Source organism: Acomys russatus, chromosome 4 (assembly GCF_903995435.1).
Source record: "Acomys russatus chromosome 4, mAcoRus1.1, whole genome shotgun sequence".
In the NCBI taxonomy this organism is placed as follows: Eukaryota; Metazoa; Chordata; class Mammalia; order Rodentia; family Muridae; genus Acomys; species Acomys russatus.
The window spans coordinates 28,795,166-28,813,820 of record NC_067140.1 but is presented as its reverse complement, the minus strand read 5'-3'; the positions used below and the strand labels follow the sequence as shown (position 1 = coordinate 28,813,820).

Below are 18,655 nucleotides of genomic sequence, written 5' to 3'. Positions count from 1 at the left end.
TCTTACCTTAGACCTGCTCACCACACTACCCAGCTGCCTGGCCCTGTCACTGGCACAGGCTGGTTAGATGTTCAGTCCCTACCTGCAATGGCAATCGCTGACGGATCATGCCGAGCCAATGTGAGACGAATTCGAGCTAAAGAACATTCTTTTTCGAGATCTTCCAGTTCTAGAATTTCAATTTGCCGAGTGGCTAGAAACCAAATAAATTTCATTACCCAAAGTAGAAAGGAGTGTCCATTAGATGAACGTGTCAGTTTCGAGTAGACATTAAGTAACATTCCACTTTTGGGGGGGTTAAGATTGGGACAAAGTCTCTCAGTTTAATTTTCCAAGGCAAAGAGAAAGATGTGAACGCACAGTAATCTGTAAACATTAGGCAGCCTTCCTTTCTTTAGATTCACAGCTGAGTCAAACCTAAGGATTAGAATCAAAGCCTGCAGCTGAGGACTGCTTAGCATCTCAAACACGGAACTTGATTTAGCTGCTACAACACGGAAGTGAGAGAGGCAAAACGAACTCTGGGGCTGAAGCTCTTTGTGAAAGGCCATGACCCTCTGGTTACAAAGGACACTGATGACGATGTCTGGTACTGAGTTGATTAAACACAACAAATAAAAACACTTTTGCTTTCTACCCCCCCAGTCAGGTCTCACTATATAGCCCTAGCTGTCCTCAAACCCAGAGTTACACCGGCCTCTGTCCCTGAGGGCTGGGACTAAAGGCTCTACCTTGCCTTTTGAAACTATGTCTTTCACCGATCTTAGAGATCACCAAGTGGGTAAGAGTGGCCAGGATCTTTCTGTCTCTTCTTCGTCACAGAGGTCACAGGTGCACATCAAACGCCTGGCTTTCTGTAGGCACCAGCGATCTCCCTCAGTCCCTATGCTTCCCCAACAGGTACTGTATCCAGTGAGCCATTTCCCAAACCCAAGAAAACACTGTCTAAAATAATTTTCATTTTCTTATATGACTGTATGGTATATGCTCTTTTTTTTTTTTTTTTTAGACAGAGTCTCTCTGTGTAGCCCTGGCTGTCCTGGACTCGCTTTGTAGCTGGCCTCAAACTCACAGCGATCTGCCTGGCTCTGCCTCCCAAGTGTTGGTATTAAAGGCATGCGCCACCACTGCCCAGCTCTGACTGTATGGTATTTTCAAAGGTCTCTTAAGATAACCTGTAGCAGATTAGAAAGTTGAAGCTAAACTGAGGTAATTTTATCCTATATAGTATTATATATATTTTATCCTATATAGTATCATATGTAGTATTATATAGAAGTAATGTTACCATCTGTCTCTATTACATATAATCACTAAAACATCCAACACACACACACACACACACACACACAAGCCTACTAAGCTATAACAATAGCTACTACCCACAGATGGGAAATCCCCGACTCACTTGGGGCAGCTGTGCACTCGCCATCATGATTCCTCTTAGGAGATGCTCCAGGGCGATCAGACTGAAAGACAAAAACCAGTCACTTAGCTGTAAAAAAATACTATTTTATTTTTATAGCATTAACTGTGATTAGAATCTTCATGCTTAAATTCTTAACAGAATGTCATGATTTTTTTGAGTCAGAGTCTCCCTGTGTAGCCCTGGCTGTCCTGGAACTCAGGAAACTCAGATGCTGGGATCGAAGCTTGAGCCACCACATCTAGCAAGGAATTATTTTTATTTCAGTTGGCATAACTCTTCTTACAGGGGTATTGTAACTTTAACACAACAAAATAGAGCTGTTTGTTGAGAAGACTCATGTTATTTAGACCAAGGTCATGTATTTGATATGCCACATGGTTTTCACTGCCTCCATAATTCTATCATTCACACTGGTAACCTTGGTCAACAGCCTAGTAAACTCAGACACTATATATAAAACAAAAAGCCATCAGCAGTTAGAAAAATCTGTGTCTGCCTTCTCTAATGGTAACTGTTAATAAAAAAGACAGAACTAAAACCAGCTATCATTTATTAAGCATTTTTCTTTTTGAGACAGGGTCTCACGCGGCCTTAAATTCACTATGTGGCTGAGGGTGGGCCTGAACTTTGTCTTCACGTCGAGTGCTGCCACCACGACCAGCATCCTCAGGAGACAGTTTAAATGAAACGAAGCAAAACGAGATGACAGTCAAAAGAAGAAAAAAAAGCTGTAATGACTCAAAATTCTCCAAAGAAAAGTTTTCATACCACTGGCCCAGCAGCTGGCTGTACAATCCATGCATATTCTGGACGAATAAGGCGCAAACAGTTAATAGCCGCCAGGTAACAGTTGCCTTGCTTCTCAAGTCCCCTGAGAGTTCGAACCTCTCTGCCAAGACGCATACCATATTCAAACATCACTGTACCAGCTATGAGACAAGAGTGAATTAGACAAAAATGTTTCTTTACAGACGCAAAGAGATCTGTTACACATGACATACTAAAATTTGAGGCAAAATTGAGAACTGTGGTAAGAATATGGAATACACCTTTTTGGGGGATGTAGAAAGTACAGTAACTAAGAGTACTGGTTGGCCTTGAGTTCATTTTGTAGTTAAAGATGACTTTGAGCTCTTTTTTTTGTTTTTGTTTTTGTTTTTTTTAATATTTATTTATTTATTTATTACGCACACAGTGCTCTGCCTACATGTATATCTGCAGGCCAGAGGAGGGCATCAGATCACATTATAGATGGTTGTGAGCCACCATGTGGTTGCTGGGAATTGAACTCATGACCTCTGGAAGAACAATTAGTACTCTTAACCACTGAGCCATCTCTCCAGCCCCGACTTTGAGGTCTTCTTCTTCTTCTTTTTTTTTTTTTTTGGTTTTTTCGAGACAGGGTTTCTCTGTGTAGCCTTGGCCATCCTGGACTCACTTTGTAGACCAGGCTAGCCTCTAACTCACAGCGATCTGCCTGCCTCTGCCTCCAGAGTGCTGGGATTAAAGGCGTGCACCACCACGCCCGGCTCGACTTTGAGTTCTTAATTCTGCATTCATCTCTCAAGGATGGATTACAGGCAAGTACCACCATGTCTGGCTATTTACTTTTGTGTCTCTGCGTATCTGTGAAGGCCAGAGGACAAACTTGGGTGTTATTCCTTAGGAGCCATCTATTTTGATTTCTAAGCCAGGATCTCTCTTTGGTCTGGAGCTTTTGTTAGGCTAGGCCAGCTGCTCATGGGCCCAGCTTTTTAGGTGGGTTCTGTGATCTAAGCCAGGCTCTCACACCTGCTCACTGGGTGCTCTGCTGCCTGTGCTATTTCTCTCCTTCGCCCTCACACCTGGCTTTTCAAAAGCAAGGCTGTGAAGAAATTATACTGCAGCATAATTCACAACAGCCAAAATGTAGAAGTGATCCATGTGCCCACCCACGGAAGGATAAACAAACCATGATAAATACATCCATAACATTTTGGGGTGTGTGTGATAGTGCTAGCAATCATCTCCGTGCTAAGTAAGTTCTCTACCACTGGACTATATAATTCAATATTAAAAAAAGGAAATTCTCCCAGCACTCAGGAGGCAGAGGCTGGTGGATCACTGTGTGTTCGAGGCCAGCCCGGTCTAAAACAGAGTCCAGGACAGCCAAGGCCACACAGAAAAACCCTGTCTCAAAAAACAAACAAACAACAACACAAAACAAAAATAAAACAAAAACAGAAAACAAACAAACAACAACAGGAAATTCATCCATGCAAGGACATTGACGAGCCCTAAAGTCATGGTAGTTGAAATAAGCCAGAGTACTGCATATTGCAGCAACTAAATTCAGAGAAGGCAACCAGAATAGCATGTGCTAGGGACATAGAGTGCCAGGGCAAACAGGGGCATAGAGCTTCAGTTTCTTAGGAGGAAAATTGTTTTGAAGAGTGGTTAGACAACACTTGGTGTCTAGTTACCTCTGAACAGCTCACTTACAAATAGCTAAAATTCGGGCGGGGGGGGGGGGGGGTGGGGGGAAGGCTAGGGCTGGAGAGATGGCTCAGAAGAGCACTGATTGCTCTTCCGAAGGTCCTGAGTTCAATTCCCAGTAGCCACATACTGGCTCACCATGCCCGGCTGTAACATACTCTTCACTTGATCTTAGCCAAAAGTCCCAGAGGCAATTGTAACTTACTCTTGACAGGATCAGGTCTCTGGGAATCAAAATCAGGTCACTGGGCAGCAAGCACCTTTACCTGCTAAGCCATCTTGCTAGCCCCAAATTAGATTGTTAAGATATCATTTGATAACTCCTCCTGACCCTGTTTTTTCAAGACAGGGTCTCTCTGTGTAGCCTTGGCTGTCCTGGACTCACTTTGTAGACCAGGCTGGCCTTGAACTCACAGCGATTCACCTGCCTCCGCCTCCCAAGCACTGGGATTAAAAGTGTGCACCACCATGCCTGGCTTTCATTTGATAAACTCTTCTTTTTTTTTTGGTTTTTCGAGATAGGGTTTCTGTGTGGCCTTGGCTGTCCTCGAACTCACAGTGATCCGCCTGTCTCTGCCTCCCGAGTGCTGGCATTTGGTAACTTCTTTACCAATTATTATCTTTAATTCTGAGGATTGAGCCTACGGTTTTAAACATGCTAGGCAAATGATCTGCCACTAAACTATATTCTCAGATCTCTTCTAAAATTATTTGAGACAGGATCTCACTATGCAGCACTAACTGGCCAAGAACTCACTATGTAGACCAGGCTGGCCTCTGCTGTGAGCAAAGGGATGCACCACCACACCCATTCCTTTCAAATTATTTTCAAGTTAACTTGTTCTTGTTTTCTTGAATTTTACCTACAATCTAGTCCCTCCCCTCTACACTACAATCCTTTTAGACCTGGTGTTGTATAGCACTAGCTGTCCAAGAACGACTGTGAACTTTTAACTATCCTGTCTCCAACTCCCAAGTGCTAGGATTATAGGCATGTTGTATACTCCCATTCCCCCTTCATGTGGCAGTGCCAGTCCCCGAAACCAGGGCTTTTTACATGGCAAACATTTAACCAACTAAGCCATAATCTGGCACTTAATAAAACCTTTAAAAATTAAAAAAAATTTTTATGTAGCTTAGGCTGCATAACTGATGAACTCACTGTCCTCCTGCCTCACTGCCTCCTGCTAGGATCACAGTTATACACCATCAAGCCTACGCATTTGGTAAATTCTGAGACAGGGTCTCACTGTGTATCACTGGCTGGCCTGGAGCACCCTATATTGACCATGTGGGCCTCTAACTCAGAGATCCATCTGTTTCTGCCTCCTGAGTTCTGGCATTAAAGTCATGTCCACCACAGCTGGCTCATTTAATTACTTCTAAATGTCATCTTTTTTTTTTTTTTGAGACAGTTTCTCTGTGTAGTCCTGGCTGCCTTTGAATTCAGAGATTGCTTGCCTCTGTCTCCAGGGTGCTGGGATTAAAGGCACCATCACTGCCTGGCTAAATTGTCACCTCTTTTTGAAGAATTTGCATAACGTTGAAGGCATATGACAATTCAATCCCTGATAATAGGGAAGACTATTATATTCAGATGACCTAAGAACATTTAAGCAGAAGTCAGCATTTTACTCCAAGAAACAAAATAAAAAAGGGAGGCCGTACAGTGCGAGAGAGAGCACAGGAACTTTAGTGCTTCTGGTTTGAGAAGGGCAATGCTCCCTTCACAGGCAGAAAATGCACAGAGGACCCGTGAGCTCACTGGAAATGCCTTCAGTGTTATAGAATGAGAGCCTACATATACATCAACGTTACTGGATAGTCACCAAAAAGTTGAAACTAATTTATACTTAAATACAATTAAAACACGTTCCAATACACCATGTTTTTAAAAATATGACTAAAGTAATAAAGTTTAATAAAGTAATAACATTAAAACCACACCAGGCTCTGGTTCAGTTGCTCACCTTTTCGGTAATTGTGGCGGTAGATGTGAAAAGCATAGAGAAGTTCATAGTAATTGTGCGTCATTAGGTCCACAGCTCTAGCACGTGATTCAATTATTCCTACAACCTAACAAAATATGAGCAATCAGATGTTGAAGTCAGTAGCAATTGTGGCAACTGAAAGATCTGTTACTAGACAAAAGCGGACAAATTAGTTACCTCATTATGCAGGTTCACATAGGGAAACTCTACAAGATCCTGCAGTTGGGAGCGCTCACATAGAACCACTACCAGCTGCCGCAAACAGTCTAACTGCCTAGAAGGAGAGAAGGAGACGAGGGTGAATTGTCTTAGTGAGTCAAAGAGGGCAGGAAAACTGCCTTCTCTAAAAATGACCAGGACATTACCTGCTAGAATCGGGAATTTGGGTTAAGGCCTCATATGCTTGGCTATTATGACCCAAGTCCAAATGATGTTTGAAAATGCATGTTCTTAAAGTAGCCTAAATTGAATATCAAAAAAGAACAATAGAATTAAAATACTACATTTATAACAAGTGCTAAGGAAAACAATCAACTTTGGTTAGGTTTTACCTGACTTTTCCAGTCATCGCCTGCTTCAGTAATTGCTGACGTAGCCAGTTCAATGACTAGTTCAGGCAATCCAACTACATCCAGCAGACGCAAAACCTAAGAAGAGAGTTCCATTAAAATCCATGTGATTGGGGGCTGGAGAGATAGCTCAGCAGGTAAGAGCATGTACAGCTCTTGCAGTGTACCTGAGTTCAGTTCCTAGCGCCCACACCAGGCAGGTCTCATTTGCCTGTAGCCTCTGCTCCAGGGAGCGCTGAAGCTTCCTTGGGCACTGGCATTCACAGATAATTAAGAAAAAGAAAAAAAAAATCATATGATAGTAGCACTCCAATGGTTCTGTGTTATTTAGAAAAGATAATTAGGTGAGACCCTAATAACAAGCATGAGGACCTGGTCAGTTACCTGGCACCGCAGTAGGGGGTGCCAAGATGGACAAGATAATCTGGATAGTATTTAAGATTTTTCCAGCTGAGCTGGGCATCAGTACATGGCTGTAATTCCAGATTTGGGCTGTACAGGTACGAGGGGCAACAGCTACACAGTGAGTTCAGCCAACCTGGGCTACATGAGACACTATTTCAAAAATGACCGAGCCAATCCACCCACCCACAGCTCAGTGCAAAACCCATTTGTTTTACCAGAAAATGCTCTGGCTCTAGTTACATTTAATTTTGTTCGCCAGTGACAGGTTAAAGCAGATAAGTTAAAACAAAACAAATAAACAAACCAAACAAAAAAAAACCCAGATAAGTTTAAGAGATAACTCAAATATTCTCTACAGAACATTGATAAGAACCTTTATTGAGTAACAGATTATATATGGCTTTTGGTTGTCCTATTCCATTTATTTACTTAATTTACAGACTGGGCCCTTCTATACTGCCAGATTGAATGGGACTTCTGAGTTCACGTAATCCTTATGCCTTAGCCTCCACCTCCCAAGTATTAAGACCATAGGCATGCACATTTGTTCTTCCCCTATTGGCAGACATGATGAAGTAATGAAAAGTGCCCATGTCCTTACACTGCACTGAGTAAGCTGAGTGTACAAGACCACTCTGATTACAGAAGGCTATATAGTGAAATTAGGGAACAGGCTCCTTTTTCTAGACTCTGAGGGCCCCACAGATATGATATATACTCATATAAATAAAACCAAATCTCTATATTAAGATGGGTGGGGTGGGGCTGGAGAGACAGCTCAGTGGTTAGAAGCGCTTTGTTGCTGGATGTGGTAGCACATGGCTTTAATCCCAGCACTTGGGAGGCAGAGGCAAGCAGATTTCTTTGAGTTTGAGGCCAGCCTGGTCTACAAAGTGAGTCCAGGACAGCCAGGACTACAAGAGAAACCCTGTCTCAAAAAACAAAACCAAACAAACAAACAAACAACAACAACAACAAAAACCCAACAAAACAAAACAAAACAAAAAAACCCAACCCAAACCAAAAAAACACCAAAAACACCAAAAAAAAAACCCCAACAAAACAAAACAAAAAACACCAAAAAAAAAAAAAAAAAAAAAAAAAAAAAAAAAAAAAAAAGAAAAAAAAAAAGAAAACCCAAAAAACCAAAAACAATCGAGATGTAATCTGTTTTTTGTTTTTGTTTCTTTTTTTGATTTTTCGAGACAGGGTTTCTCTGTGTAGCCTTGGCTATCCTGGATTAGCTTTGTGGACCAGGCTGGCCTCGAACTCACAGCGGTCCGCCTGCCTCTGCCTCCCGAGTGCTGGGATTAAAGGCGTGTGCCACCACGCCCAGCCTGAGATGTAATCTGAATAAATTAAAAAAAAAAAAAAAAAAAAAAAGCACTTTGTTGATCCCAAAAAGAGCCTGAATTCAATTGTCAGCATCCACACGGTGGCTTACAACCATGCTTTATTTCAGTTCCAGAGGCCCTCTTCTGACTTCTATGGACACCAGGCATAGTACACATACATATATTAGGGAAGGGGGTGGGGGAGAGGCAGGGGTATTTTTCTTTGTTTTTTTGAGACAGGGTCTCTCTGTGTAGCCTTGGCTGTCCTCGATTCACTTTGTAGACCAGGCTGGCCTCGAACTCACAGCGATCCACCGGCCTCTGCTTCCCGAGTGCTGGGATTAAAGTTATGTGCCACCACGCCCGGCCCTATTTATTTATTTATACAGTGTTCTGCCTGCATGTACACCTGCAGGCTAGAAGAAGGTATCAGATCTCATTATAGATGGTTGTGAGACATCATATGGTTGCTGGGAATTGAACTCAGGACTCTGGAAGAGCAGTCAGTGCTCTTAACCGCTGAGCCATCTCTCCAGCCCTAGTGTTCTTAAAATTTTATTGTTTCATAGTATCTTTAAGTGGTATTTCATGGCTCAAGGTTTACTTAGTTTAAAATTCCATTTTAAAAAGTCTCAGTGTTTTTGGCTGACTTATCAAACTTGGTTGCAGTCTGTCACTGCTGTAATGTAGCTGAAGTTTAGATCAAGAGTAGAAATGCTAGCTGCATCTTTTTCTCATGTTAGTACCTTCACAGTGAATATATTATCTTCAACCTGGCTCTTCTGTGCCTATGTGCTACTTTTTTTTTTTTTAAAGATTATTTATTATGTATAGATGTTCTGCTTGCATGTACACCTATACAACAGAAGAGGGCACCTGATCTCATTACAGATGTGAGCCACCACATGGTTGCTGGGAATTGAACTCAGAATCTTTTGAAGAGCAGCAAGTGCTCTTAACCTCTGAGCCACCTCTCCAGCCCCCCTATGTGCTTTTTTCCTCCTAGGAAATTTAAGGCTCTGGTGCTAAGCTAGTATCCTGACTTTTTTTTTTTTTTTAAATGAGATAGAATCTCACATACTTTCCAATTAGGTGTTGGATATCTAGCTTCAGGTGACTTGCCTCAGCCTCCCAAAAGCACTTATGGGCATATGCCACCTCTCTTAGCATTTTGAATGAATTAAAAAAATATTTATTTGCTGGGTGTGGTGGCACACGCCTTTAATCCCAGCACTCAGGAGGCAGCAGCAGGCGGATCGCTGTGAGTTCGAGGCCAGCCTGGTCTACAGAGTGAGTCTAGGACAGCCAAGGCTACACAGAGAAACTCTTTCTCAAAAAACCAAAAAAAAAAAAAAAAAAAATTTTATGTATACAGTGCTCTATCTGTCTGTACACCTGCAGGCCAGAAGAGGGCACCAGATTACATTATAGATGGCTGTGAGCCACCATGTGGTTTCTGGGAATTGAACTCAGGGTCTCTGGAAGAGTAGTTAGTGTTCTTAACCTCTGAGCCATCTCTCCAGTCTTTGAAAGTTTTTAAAAACATACATGGCCAGGCGTGGTGGCGCACACCTTTGATCCCAGCACTTGCGAGGCAGAGGCAGGAGGATCACTGTGAGTTGGAGGCCAGCCTGGTCTACAAAGTGAGTCCAGGACAGCCAAGGCTAATAGAAAGACCCTGTCTCAAAAAAAAAAAAAGCAAATGAAACAATAAAATGGGCCAATGTAGCTGGTCATGTAAATATTACCTCATAAACAAGCATCATCATCTTCCCCCACCTCTAGCTGGGAGACTATGAGTCTTTCATGATGCCTAGCTCAGACTGAGGAACAAGAGGACAAAGAGTACCACTTAAATCTGTGTTGACAAATATGATGAAACCCGATTTCTCCATGTCTACTTCTGTTCTCACTTGAGAGTTGTAGGAACAATTAAGCACCACGACAATGTATTTGAGATGTACTTCTGTGCAGAGTGGATTAAGAAGGTAGAGCACAATGCTGTACCTTATCGTAATACTGCAACCTGGGGGCGCACACAACCTCGCCATCCTCTGAGCGGATCAAGCGATCTAAGAATTCTTCTTTGCCCACTTCAGATGCTGCTTGACAGAAACATTCCAGAGCCTGAAAAGATAAAGGTAAAATACAAAGTGACTTACTAGAGATAGTAGGACAGACAAACCTTTAGCCTTAACAGTCTTGAGGCTTGGACTCTACATAATGAGACTGTTTCAACAAACGGAGTTCATTCCAAATCTAGTTACTATAACTCAGGATGCAGGTACTGGGGAAGCTAAAATAGAAGCAAGATTGATTAAGAAGGCCTATACCACACTCACATTTTTTGTCAAATCTAAATGTTGTTTATCTGTTTTGTTTTTTTGAGAAAAGTCTCTATATGTAGTCCTGGCTAAGTAGACTAGGCTAACCTCAAACTAATAGATTTGCCTGCCTTTGCCTCCCAAGTGCTGGAATTAAAGGTGTACATCACTATGCCTGGCTACCAAATCTAAATGTTTAGGATTTAATATTTTTCTTGAAATTTTCTCATTTAGAAAAAAAAATTTTAGCTACATGTGGTAACGCATGTCTTTAATCCCAACCCTCGGGAGGCAGAGGCAGGCTGATCTCATGAGTTCAATGCCAGCCTGAGCTACAAAGAGAGTCCAGGACAGTGAAGGCTACACAGAGAAACTCTGTCTCGAAACAAAACAGAACAAAACCCAACCAACCAAACAAGAAGTTTTGTTTCTGCATCTATTTCGTGTGTAATGTGTGCCACAGTGTGCGCACAGAGGTCAGGGAACGGCTTTCAGGAAATGGTTCTTTCTTTTTACTCTGTGGGTTCTGGGGACTGAGCTCAGGCTAAGCTTGGCAGCAAGTGCTCTTAAGCCATCTTGTTTGTCCCTCTCTCACCTTAAAAATGTTATTATATATTTTAAAGATTTATATGTTGCCTGCATGTATGTATATCATGTGTGTATATATCAGAAGGGATGTCAGATCCCCTGGCACTACAGTTAGCCTAGTGGCTGTGAGCTGCCGGGTGCAGGCTGGTACTTAACTTGGGGCCTCTAGAAGGGCAAGAAGTGCTCTTAACTACTGAAACACCTTAAATACCTTGTTACCAAGCTACCCACCGTGACGACACGTCCCAGCACTCAGGAGATAGAGGTAGGTGGATTTCTGTGAGCTCAAGGCCAGCCTGGGCTACATAGTGTATTGATGGTCAGCTAGGACTACAAAGTGACCTACAGAGTGACTACAGAGTGTCTCAAAAACCACAAACCAAACAAAAAAGCAAACACATCAGGCATGGTAGCTCACACTTCCAGCGCTCAGGAGGCAGAGGCAGGCCGATGTCTGTGAGTTTAAGACCAGTCTGGTCTACACAGAGAAACTCTGTCTCAGAAAAACAAACAAACAAACAAACAAACAAACAAACAAACAAAGAAAAAAAACGCAACCCAACAAACGAACAGCAAGCATCACTGATTCCTAAGAACACTAGCACTGGGGTAGAGGGGTTTTAATGTTTTCGTCCTTCCTTGTACTAACAAAGTACACATAGTTGCTAATCCCGACACACATATGATATCCTTTACTGGTCAGTCTTCTCTAACCTTTTCTTTCTTTTCTTTTTCCAAGACAGGGTTTCTCCATGTAGCCTTGGCTGTCCTGAACTCACTTTGGAGACCAGGTTGGCTGTGAACTCAGAGCGCCACCTACCTCTGCCTCCGGAGTGCTGGAATTAAAGGCATGAGCCACTGTGCCTGGCTATCTCTAACCTTTCCTACAAGATTCTCTGCCTGCCATTTCCTGTAGCCTAGTTAGATGGAAACTAGGCGTCTTCCTTATACTAGTTTGCTCACCACTCAAATGTAGTTTACCTTCTGTACTTCTCCCGTAACTAGGTAACACCTTCCGAGCATAAATCGACAGGATCCAACATTGACTTGACACCAGGGATGCAATAGTTGAATATAATCCTAAAAGGCATAAAAGAACTACTTATGAACAGTCATTTCTAACTTCTTTAGAGGGAAAATAGAGTGATCAGTGAAAGACTTTATTTCTGAAATACCCAGAGATTAAAAAATGAATCTGGCTAATACATTTTTATATAAAGCTGGGCACCATAAGAAAGCAGAGCTGGAATGGTGGCACATGCCTATAATCACCATTAATCAAGTTTAGGGCAGGACGATCACTTGTGGTCAAGAGCACAAGGCCAACCTGGGCACCACAGCAGGCCTCCCTTTACTCAGACACAGCAAGTAAAGGTGTGCAGGAACAGAGGCAAACACACACACACTTCACATTTAAGCAATTTCCCAATTTTTGGTGCGACCATATTCAGTGAGTGCAGCCTAATAAAAAATTTATATGTAAGTGGTTTATTTTATTATAAAGAGAATCCAATAAGAATTTGAAAGTTTTCTTTTTGAATGTAAGGACAATTTTACTAGAGTCTAAAAGAAAAATCCCAGGGCAGTCAGTCAGCTGCCTAGAGGAGGACTATGGAAAGATAAAGAGAGATAGTCATGTTGTTTGAATAAGCTGGCATAGAGGCCAGCTACACAAGGAGGGAAGCTTTGGACAAACAGTGGTGATGCCCAAATGTTAGAGAAAGCATGCTTTGAAAAGAGTTACAAGTTAAAAAAAAAAAGGAAACAGCATGCTTTTCTGAGTAGTTCAGGAGACTGAGACTTAGGCTGCTGTGAGCTACTCCTGTTAAGGAGGGAAGAATTAAAAAGCATATAACCAGAGAGACGGCTCAGCGGTTAAGAGCACTTGTTCTCGTAGAGAACCTGTGCTCAGTTCCCAGCACCCACACAGCGGTCCACAACCATCTGTTAGCTCCAGTTCCAGGGGAGCCAATCAATGCCTTCTTCTGATCTCCATGGGCACCAGGCAAGCACATGGTGCAAGATATACATGTAGGGATGCAGAGGGTACACAGGGCCTTATGCACACAGAGCTGCACCAGAGAAGCCAGGACAGCTAAGCACAAAGCTTATCTCTTCAATGGAATGCGGTGTTAGTGGCTCTTCCTGGAATGCTGGGAATGGATGTAGGTTTATAACCTGGAGATCCTTTTCTGTCTGATGAGCCAGGCTTGGCTTGTATCTCCCAGAATTTGTTTTACGTATCCCAAACCCTTTCCTGTTAAAACTTTGAGTATTACATTCTAGGACACAAAACTCATCCTTGTGAGAGTTGACATTTGTACTTAACAAGAGCCTAAATGATTCCCATGTAATCTTAGCGGTAGGCCATATCCTGACTCCCAGAGGGATTAGGCTGCTTTCGTCATTCTCTAGAGTCTGGGGATATAGCTCAATGGCAGAGCTCTCCCCCTCTCTTTCTGCTTGCTATTTCAGACAGTCTCACTTGGTAGCTCTGGCTGGCTTGCGACTCACTAGGCTGGCCTCAAACTCACAGAGATCCACCTCCCTCTGCCTCCTGAGGGCTGGGATTAAAATTGTGTGCCACCAGGCTCTGCAGCAGAGTTCTTTTTTTTAAAAAAACATATTCAAGGCCTTGCGTTCAATACCTAGGATGACAGAGAGCAAGTGAGTGAGAGACAGAGAATGAATATGAATATTCTATTGGGGCATGTCTTGGCATAATCAAGTTTAATTTTTGTAGTTCTTGCTATCAGTCCAATTAATTAATTATCTATGTTAACAATCATATAGATGAATAATCTATCAATGACTCTCTTTATAAGAATGGTAAGAGATGGTCAACAAAACTCACCTGCAATTGTACATACTGGCAATTTCCCATCAAACATTCTAGAAAGAGACAACCAGGATTGCTAGGCCATCTGGTTACTGTATTAAGGAATTTTGCTTTTTCCCTCCCTTTGAGTGAATCTTAAAACATACATAGTAATGGGCATCAAACTCAGAGAAGCCACTGGCACAGATTAATTAAAAACAAACAACAGGGAGCTGGAGAGCTGGCTCAGAGGTTAGGAGCACTTGCTGTTCTTTCAGAGGATCTGGGCTCAGGCCCCAGGCCCCAGCAGTTATCTGTAACTCCAGTCCCTGAGGATCAAATGCCCTCTTCTGGCATCCATGGGCACTGCACGTGTGCCCAAGTGGTACACAGACACATATGTAGGCAAAATACCCATATATATAAAATAAGAATAAAGCACAGCTAAAAACATTGAAAAACAAAAGAAAACCAACCAATAAGATAAGCCCAGGGCTGAGGAAATAGCTTAGTCCACAAAGTGCTAGCTATGAAAGCTTGAAGATCTGAGTTTGGTCCTTAGAACCCGCAGGAGGGGAAATAAACAAAACAAAAAAATCTTCAAAAGTAAAAATCCAAAACCACAGCCAGGCATGGTGGTCCATGCGTTCAATCCTAGTACTTGGGAGACAGAGGTAGGCCAATCTGGGTGAGTCTAGGATAGTCTACACAGTAAGTTCTAGGCCAGGAAAGGCTACATAGTGAGACCCTGTCTCAAACAATAACATAACAAGGGGTATCTTAAAATATGTATTATCCTCTTGCTTGGGGATTAAACATGTAACTCATCTGTGTGGGAGTATGTGCCTGTGAGTGTAAGTACCCTCAAAGGCCAGAAAAGGAAGTTGGCCCCTCTGAAGATGGTGTTACTGGCAGTTCAGAGCCACCACATATGGGTGCTGGGAGCTGAACTCGGGTCCTCAGTATATACTCTTAAACACTGAGCCATCTCTCCCCACCTTATTTGCAAATGGCCCTTAGCTGGGCGTGGGGGCACACACCTTTAATCCTAGCACTTGAGAGGCAGAAGCAGGCAGATCTCTATGAGATCAAGGCCAGCCTGGTCTACAAATTGAGTTTCAGGACAGCCAGAGGGACATACAGAGAAACTCTGTCTTGAAACCCAAAAACCAACTCCCCCACCAAAGTGTCCCCCCTGGGTCTAAAGGGGCACCTGGCGGTGTCGTCATACGCTCATCTAGTATGTGTTGGCCGGAGTTTGATCTCCAGCACTGAGAAAGAAAACGTCATTACACGGGTAGAATAAACGCTTTAGGGAAAATTTAGACAAAACTGTCACTGGGCTTTCAAGCAAAAGGATACAAAAGCTGCAACAAGTAACTGGTAATTGCAGTAATCATTTCAGGCCAATTCAACCCAGTTTGGCTCAAAGGGGCTTTTGGTTGAGAGAAGAGATGAGATACAATATGCTTTCTTGCAACTTCTTGGAAGAATAACTCCATAATTGTCTGAGGGCTAGATACTTAAAAAAAAAAAAAAGAAGAAGAAGAAGAAGAAAACTTGTAATTGCAGTATCAACTTTTAATGAAGATCGTATTAATTCATTTTATGCCAGTAACAAAGGGCAGTGATAATTTTAAAACATGCAATACATCTAGTGTATCAGTAACATACCAACAAAAAGTTTACAAATGAAATAGAAAAGCTACTTAAATCATTTTATGAGCTCACTATATGTAAGCATTTAGTCTAGAAACCTTTTACAATACTTAGTCCCAAGATTCTGCACTTTAACTCCAACAACTCCTCTATAGCCCTGAAGCATGAGTGAGAGCGCCTTTAAATATTGTTGACTGAGATTATAAAAGTCATGTAATAAATTTAGAACTTTAAAAATGATTTTGTTGAATTAATCACTGGAGTATTAAAAAAAAATCGACAAAACAGTAATGTAAGAAATACTAAATGGGGGAGGGGGCTGGAGAGATGGTTCAGGGGTTAAGAGCACTGTCTGCGTTTCTGAAGGCCCTGAGTTCAATTCCCAGAAACCACATGGTGGCTCACAACCATCTATAATGAGATCTGCTGTCTTCTTCTGGCATGCAGGTGTACATGCAGGGACAATGCTGTATACATAACAAATAAATTTTTTTTTTTGGTTTTTCAAGATACGGTGTCTCTATGTTAGCCTTGGCTGTCCTGGACTTGCTTTGTAGACCAGGCTGGCCTTGAACTCACAGCAGTCTGCCTGCCTCTGCCTCCTGAGTGCTGGGATTAAAGGCGTGCACTACCATGCCCGGCAACAAACAAATTCTTAAAAAACAAACAACACTGAATGAGAGCGCGTGATTCTCAGAAGGTTTCTCTTGGAGGCCTATTATCTTCTTACTAGTGCTTACTAGTGCCCCATACAGGCCTAAGACAGCCTTCATTTATGACTGATCTGGGACTACACCGCCCAGACGGCTTGCCACAGTCTCAGGCCTCAGGTTGCTCATGGCATAAAAGCAAAGAGCAAGGCCATTTCTACAACAAAAGTGACAAAAGAACATTTTAATAAGTATATAATAAACCTTCATATTAAAAGCAAATACATATGTAGCCCACTCCTTACCAAATTTATTGGCCATTAAGGCACCAGAATCATTTAGTTCCAGTACTGACAAATGTTGTAGATTAGACTCCCTAGGAGAAAAGAGAAAACAGCTCAATAAAAATATCTGTGTTAAACATTATGTCTAAATTTATTTTATAGTGTTGATTTAATTAATATAGTGCATATAAAAACTCCACTAAAAGCTTTAAAAAAAGGAATTCTGAAAACAGGATTCAGGATTTAAACCATTGTCCATCACATTGTTCAAGGACCGTTCACAGAGTCAGCTGTGTGCAGTGCTCACTGGATGATGATAGCACTGTCACCTTTACAGAACCTAGCACCCTCTAGGAGGCAGACACTCAGCCGGACCTGTGAAGGACCATCTAGATCAAGGCTTTCCTCAAAGAGCATCTGTGAGGGCTTTTCAGGAGTGCTAGCTGGCATTGTGTACATCTGTGTACCATGTCTGTGCAGTGCCAACGGTGGCAAGAACAGGGCACCGGGTACCCTAGAACTGGGACTATACAGTTGAGAGCCACCAAGTGGGCGCTGGACGTGAACCCCTGTCCTCTGAAGAGTAGCTGGTGCTCTTAACGACTGAGCCATCTCCAGCCTCAATCTTTCTGATTCTTACAGACAAAAACAAACCCAACAACCTATTTTAAAAATAACTTAAAAAAAGAAGAAAAGATAATGAAACTCACAGTGTGTCAACTGGAACATCAGTTGCCAAGCACTGACTTGCCCACTTCATGAGGGAGTAAGACAAGAGTAGGGGAGCTGTGCGATGCAGTAGGTCTTGCTGAGCTTGAAAGAGCTGACCAGCTCCCAAGATCACCTATGACAGCAGAGATGGTAAGCTGTTAGGAAGGGTAACTCCTGAGGTTCAACAGAGATACAATAAAGCAATACAGTTAAGGGAACAGTCTTATAAAGGCAACATAAATGCTACATTTTTGTGTGGCAACTACCAAGTGTTTTGCTGAATATTAATAACCAATACAAACAAACAAAATCAACAGCAATAAACCAAAACAGGTTTCTTTCTTTTCCTTTTGTTTTTTTGAGACAAGGCTTCTAGAACTCACTATGCAGATCACGTTCGCAGAGATCAATCAGCCTCTGCCTCCTGAGCACTGGAATTAAAGGTATGCGTCACTGCACATGTCTCAAAACAGTTCTCTGACTCATGGAAGTTGATGGTGAAAAGAAATAAAGGAACAGAGAAGTGTAAGTATCTTCTGTTGCCACTAGTAGTTTATGTAAGAACAGGTATGACCAACAGATGCCAGTTCGTCAACAATACCCAAAGTCTTAAAAATGTGTACAGCCTGTGACTATCACCTCTACTTCTCAGAACTCACTCTAGAGACAGTTAAAGACCTGGCAGGAGGGTGTGGTGACTATGGTTTCCCAGGATCTGGGACACAAGGACAAGAGGATTAGGAGCTAAAGGCTAACCTCATTTACATAGCGAGTTTAAGGCTACATGAGATCCTATTTTAACTCCTGACACCTGCCAAAAAGAAAATACCAAAAACAAGAAAAGCCTGGCAATATTCTAGATAGCCAAGAAAAATAGTAGAGTAAGTTAAAATTGTACTAGGTAGCTACTAAAAACTAAGCAATATATTTTACTTTTATAAATGAATTCTAAAAACTATTGACATAGAAAAGGGACACACAACAGAATGTTTATTACTGGACATATGATTATATGGCTGTGTTTTAGTTTACTTGTATTTCATAAAGAGGTTCTACAATGAACATCTATTGCTTGCTTATTGAAAAAAGGCAAAGGCGCTGAGCATGGTGGCAAATGCCTCTGATCCCAGTGGAGGCAGGATGATCCTTTAAGATCATAGCTAATCCCTATATAATAAGTAAATAAATAGACAAGCAAACAAAGAAATAAAATTTAGCGAGGGCTCACCTAAATGAGGTTATCAGAATAGTTTCCTATTTTTTGTTGAGGGTTTTAAAACTAACTTTCTGGAGCTGGAGATACAGCTCAGAGGGTAAGAGCACTTGCTGCTCTTGCAGAGGACCCAGGTTCAGTTCTAGCACCCATATAGTAAGTAGCTCATGACGAACCACAAGCTGAGTTCAAGGGAATCTGATGC

At 42.1% G+C, this 18,655-nt stretch overlaps 1 protein-coding gene across 1 annotated transcript in view; it reads right to left on the bottom strand.

Moving 5' to 3' along the window:
* Nup160 (nucleoporin 160) overlaps window positions 1-18,655 on the bottom strand; it is a 61,082-nt gene that overhangs the window by 13,028 nt on the left and 29,399 nt on the right. The window contains exons 18-30 of the mRNA XM_051144067.1: window positions 17,237-17,370; window positions 16,548-16,618; window positions 15,296-15,455; window positions 13,970-14,039; window positions 12,097-12,195; window positions 10,211-10,330; window positions 6,447-6,542; window positions 6,261-6,355; window positions 6,073-6,169; window positions 5,875-5,980; window positions 2,198-2,358; window positions 1,409-1,469; window positions 83-193 (exon numbers count right to left, since the gene is read on the bottom strand). Coding sequence (XP_051000024.1) covers window positions 83-193; window positions 1,409-1,469; window positions 2,198-2,358; window positions 5,875-5,980; window positions 6,073-6,169; window positions 6,261-6,355; window positions 6,447-6,542; window positions 10,211-10,330; window positions 12,097-12,195; window positions 13,970-14,039; window positions 15,296-15,455; window positions 16,548-16,618; window positions 17,237-17,370 — 1,381 coding nt within the window. The remainder of the gene's footprint in view (window positions 1-82; window positions 194-1,408; window positions 1,470-2,197; window positions 2,359-5,874; window positions 5,981-6,072; window positions 6,170-6,260; window positions 6,356-6,446; window positions 6,543-10,210; window positions 10,331-12,096; window positions 12,196-13,969; window positions 14,040-15,295; window positions 15,456-16,547; window positions 16,619-17,236; window positions 17,371-18,655) is intronic.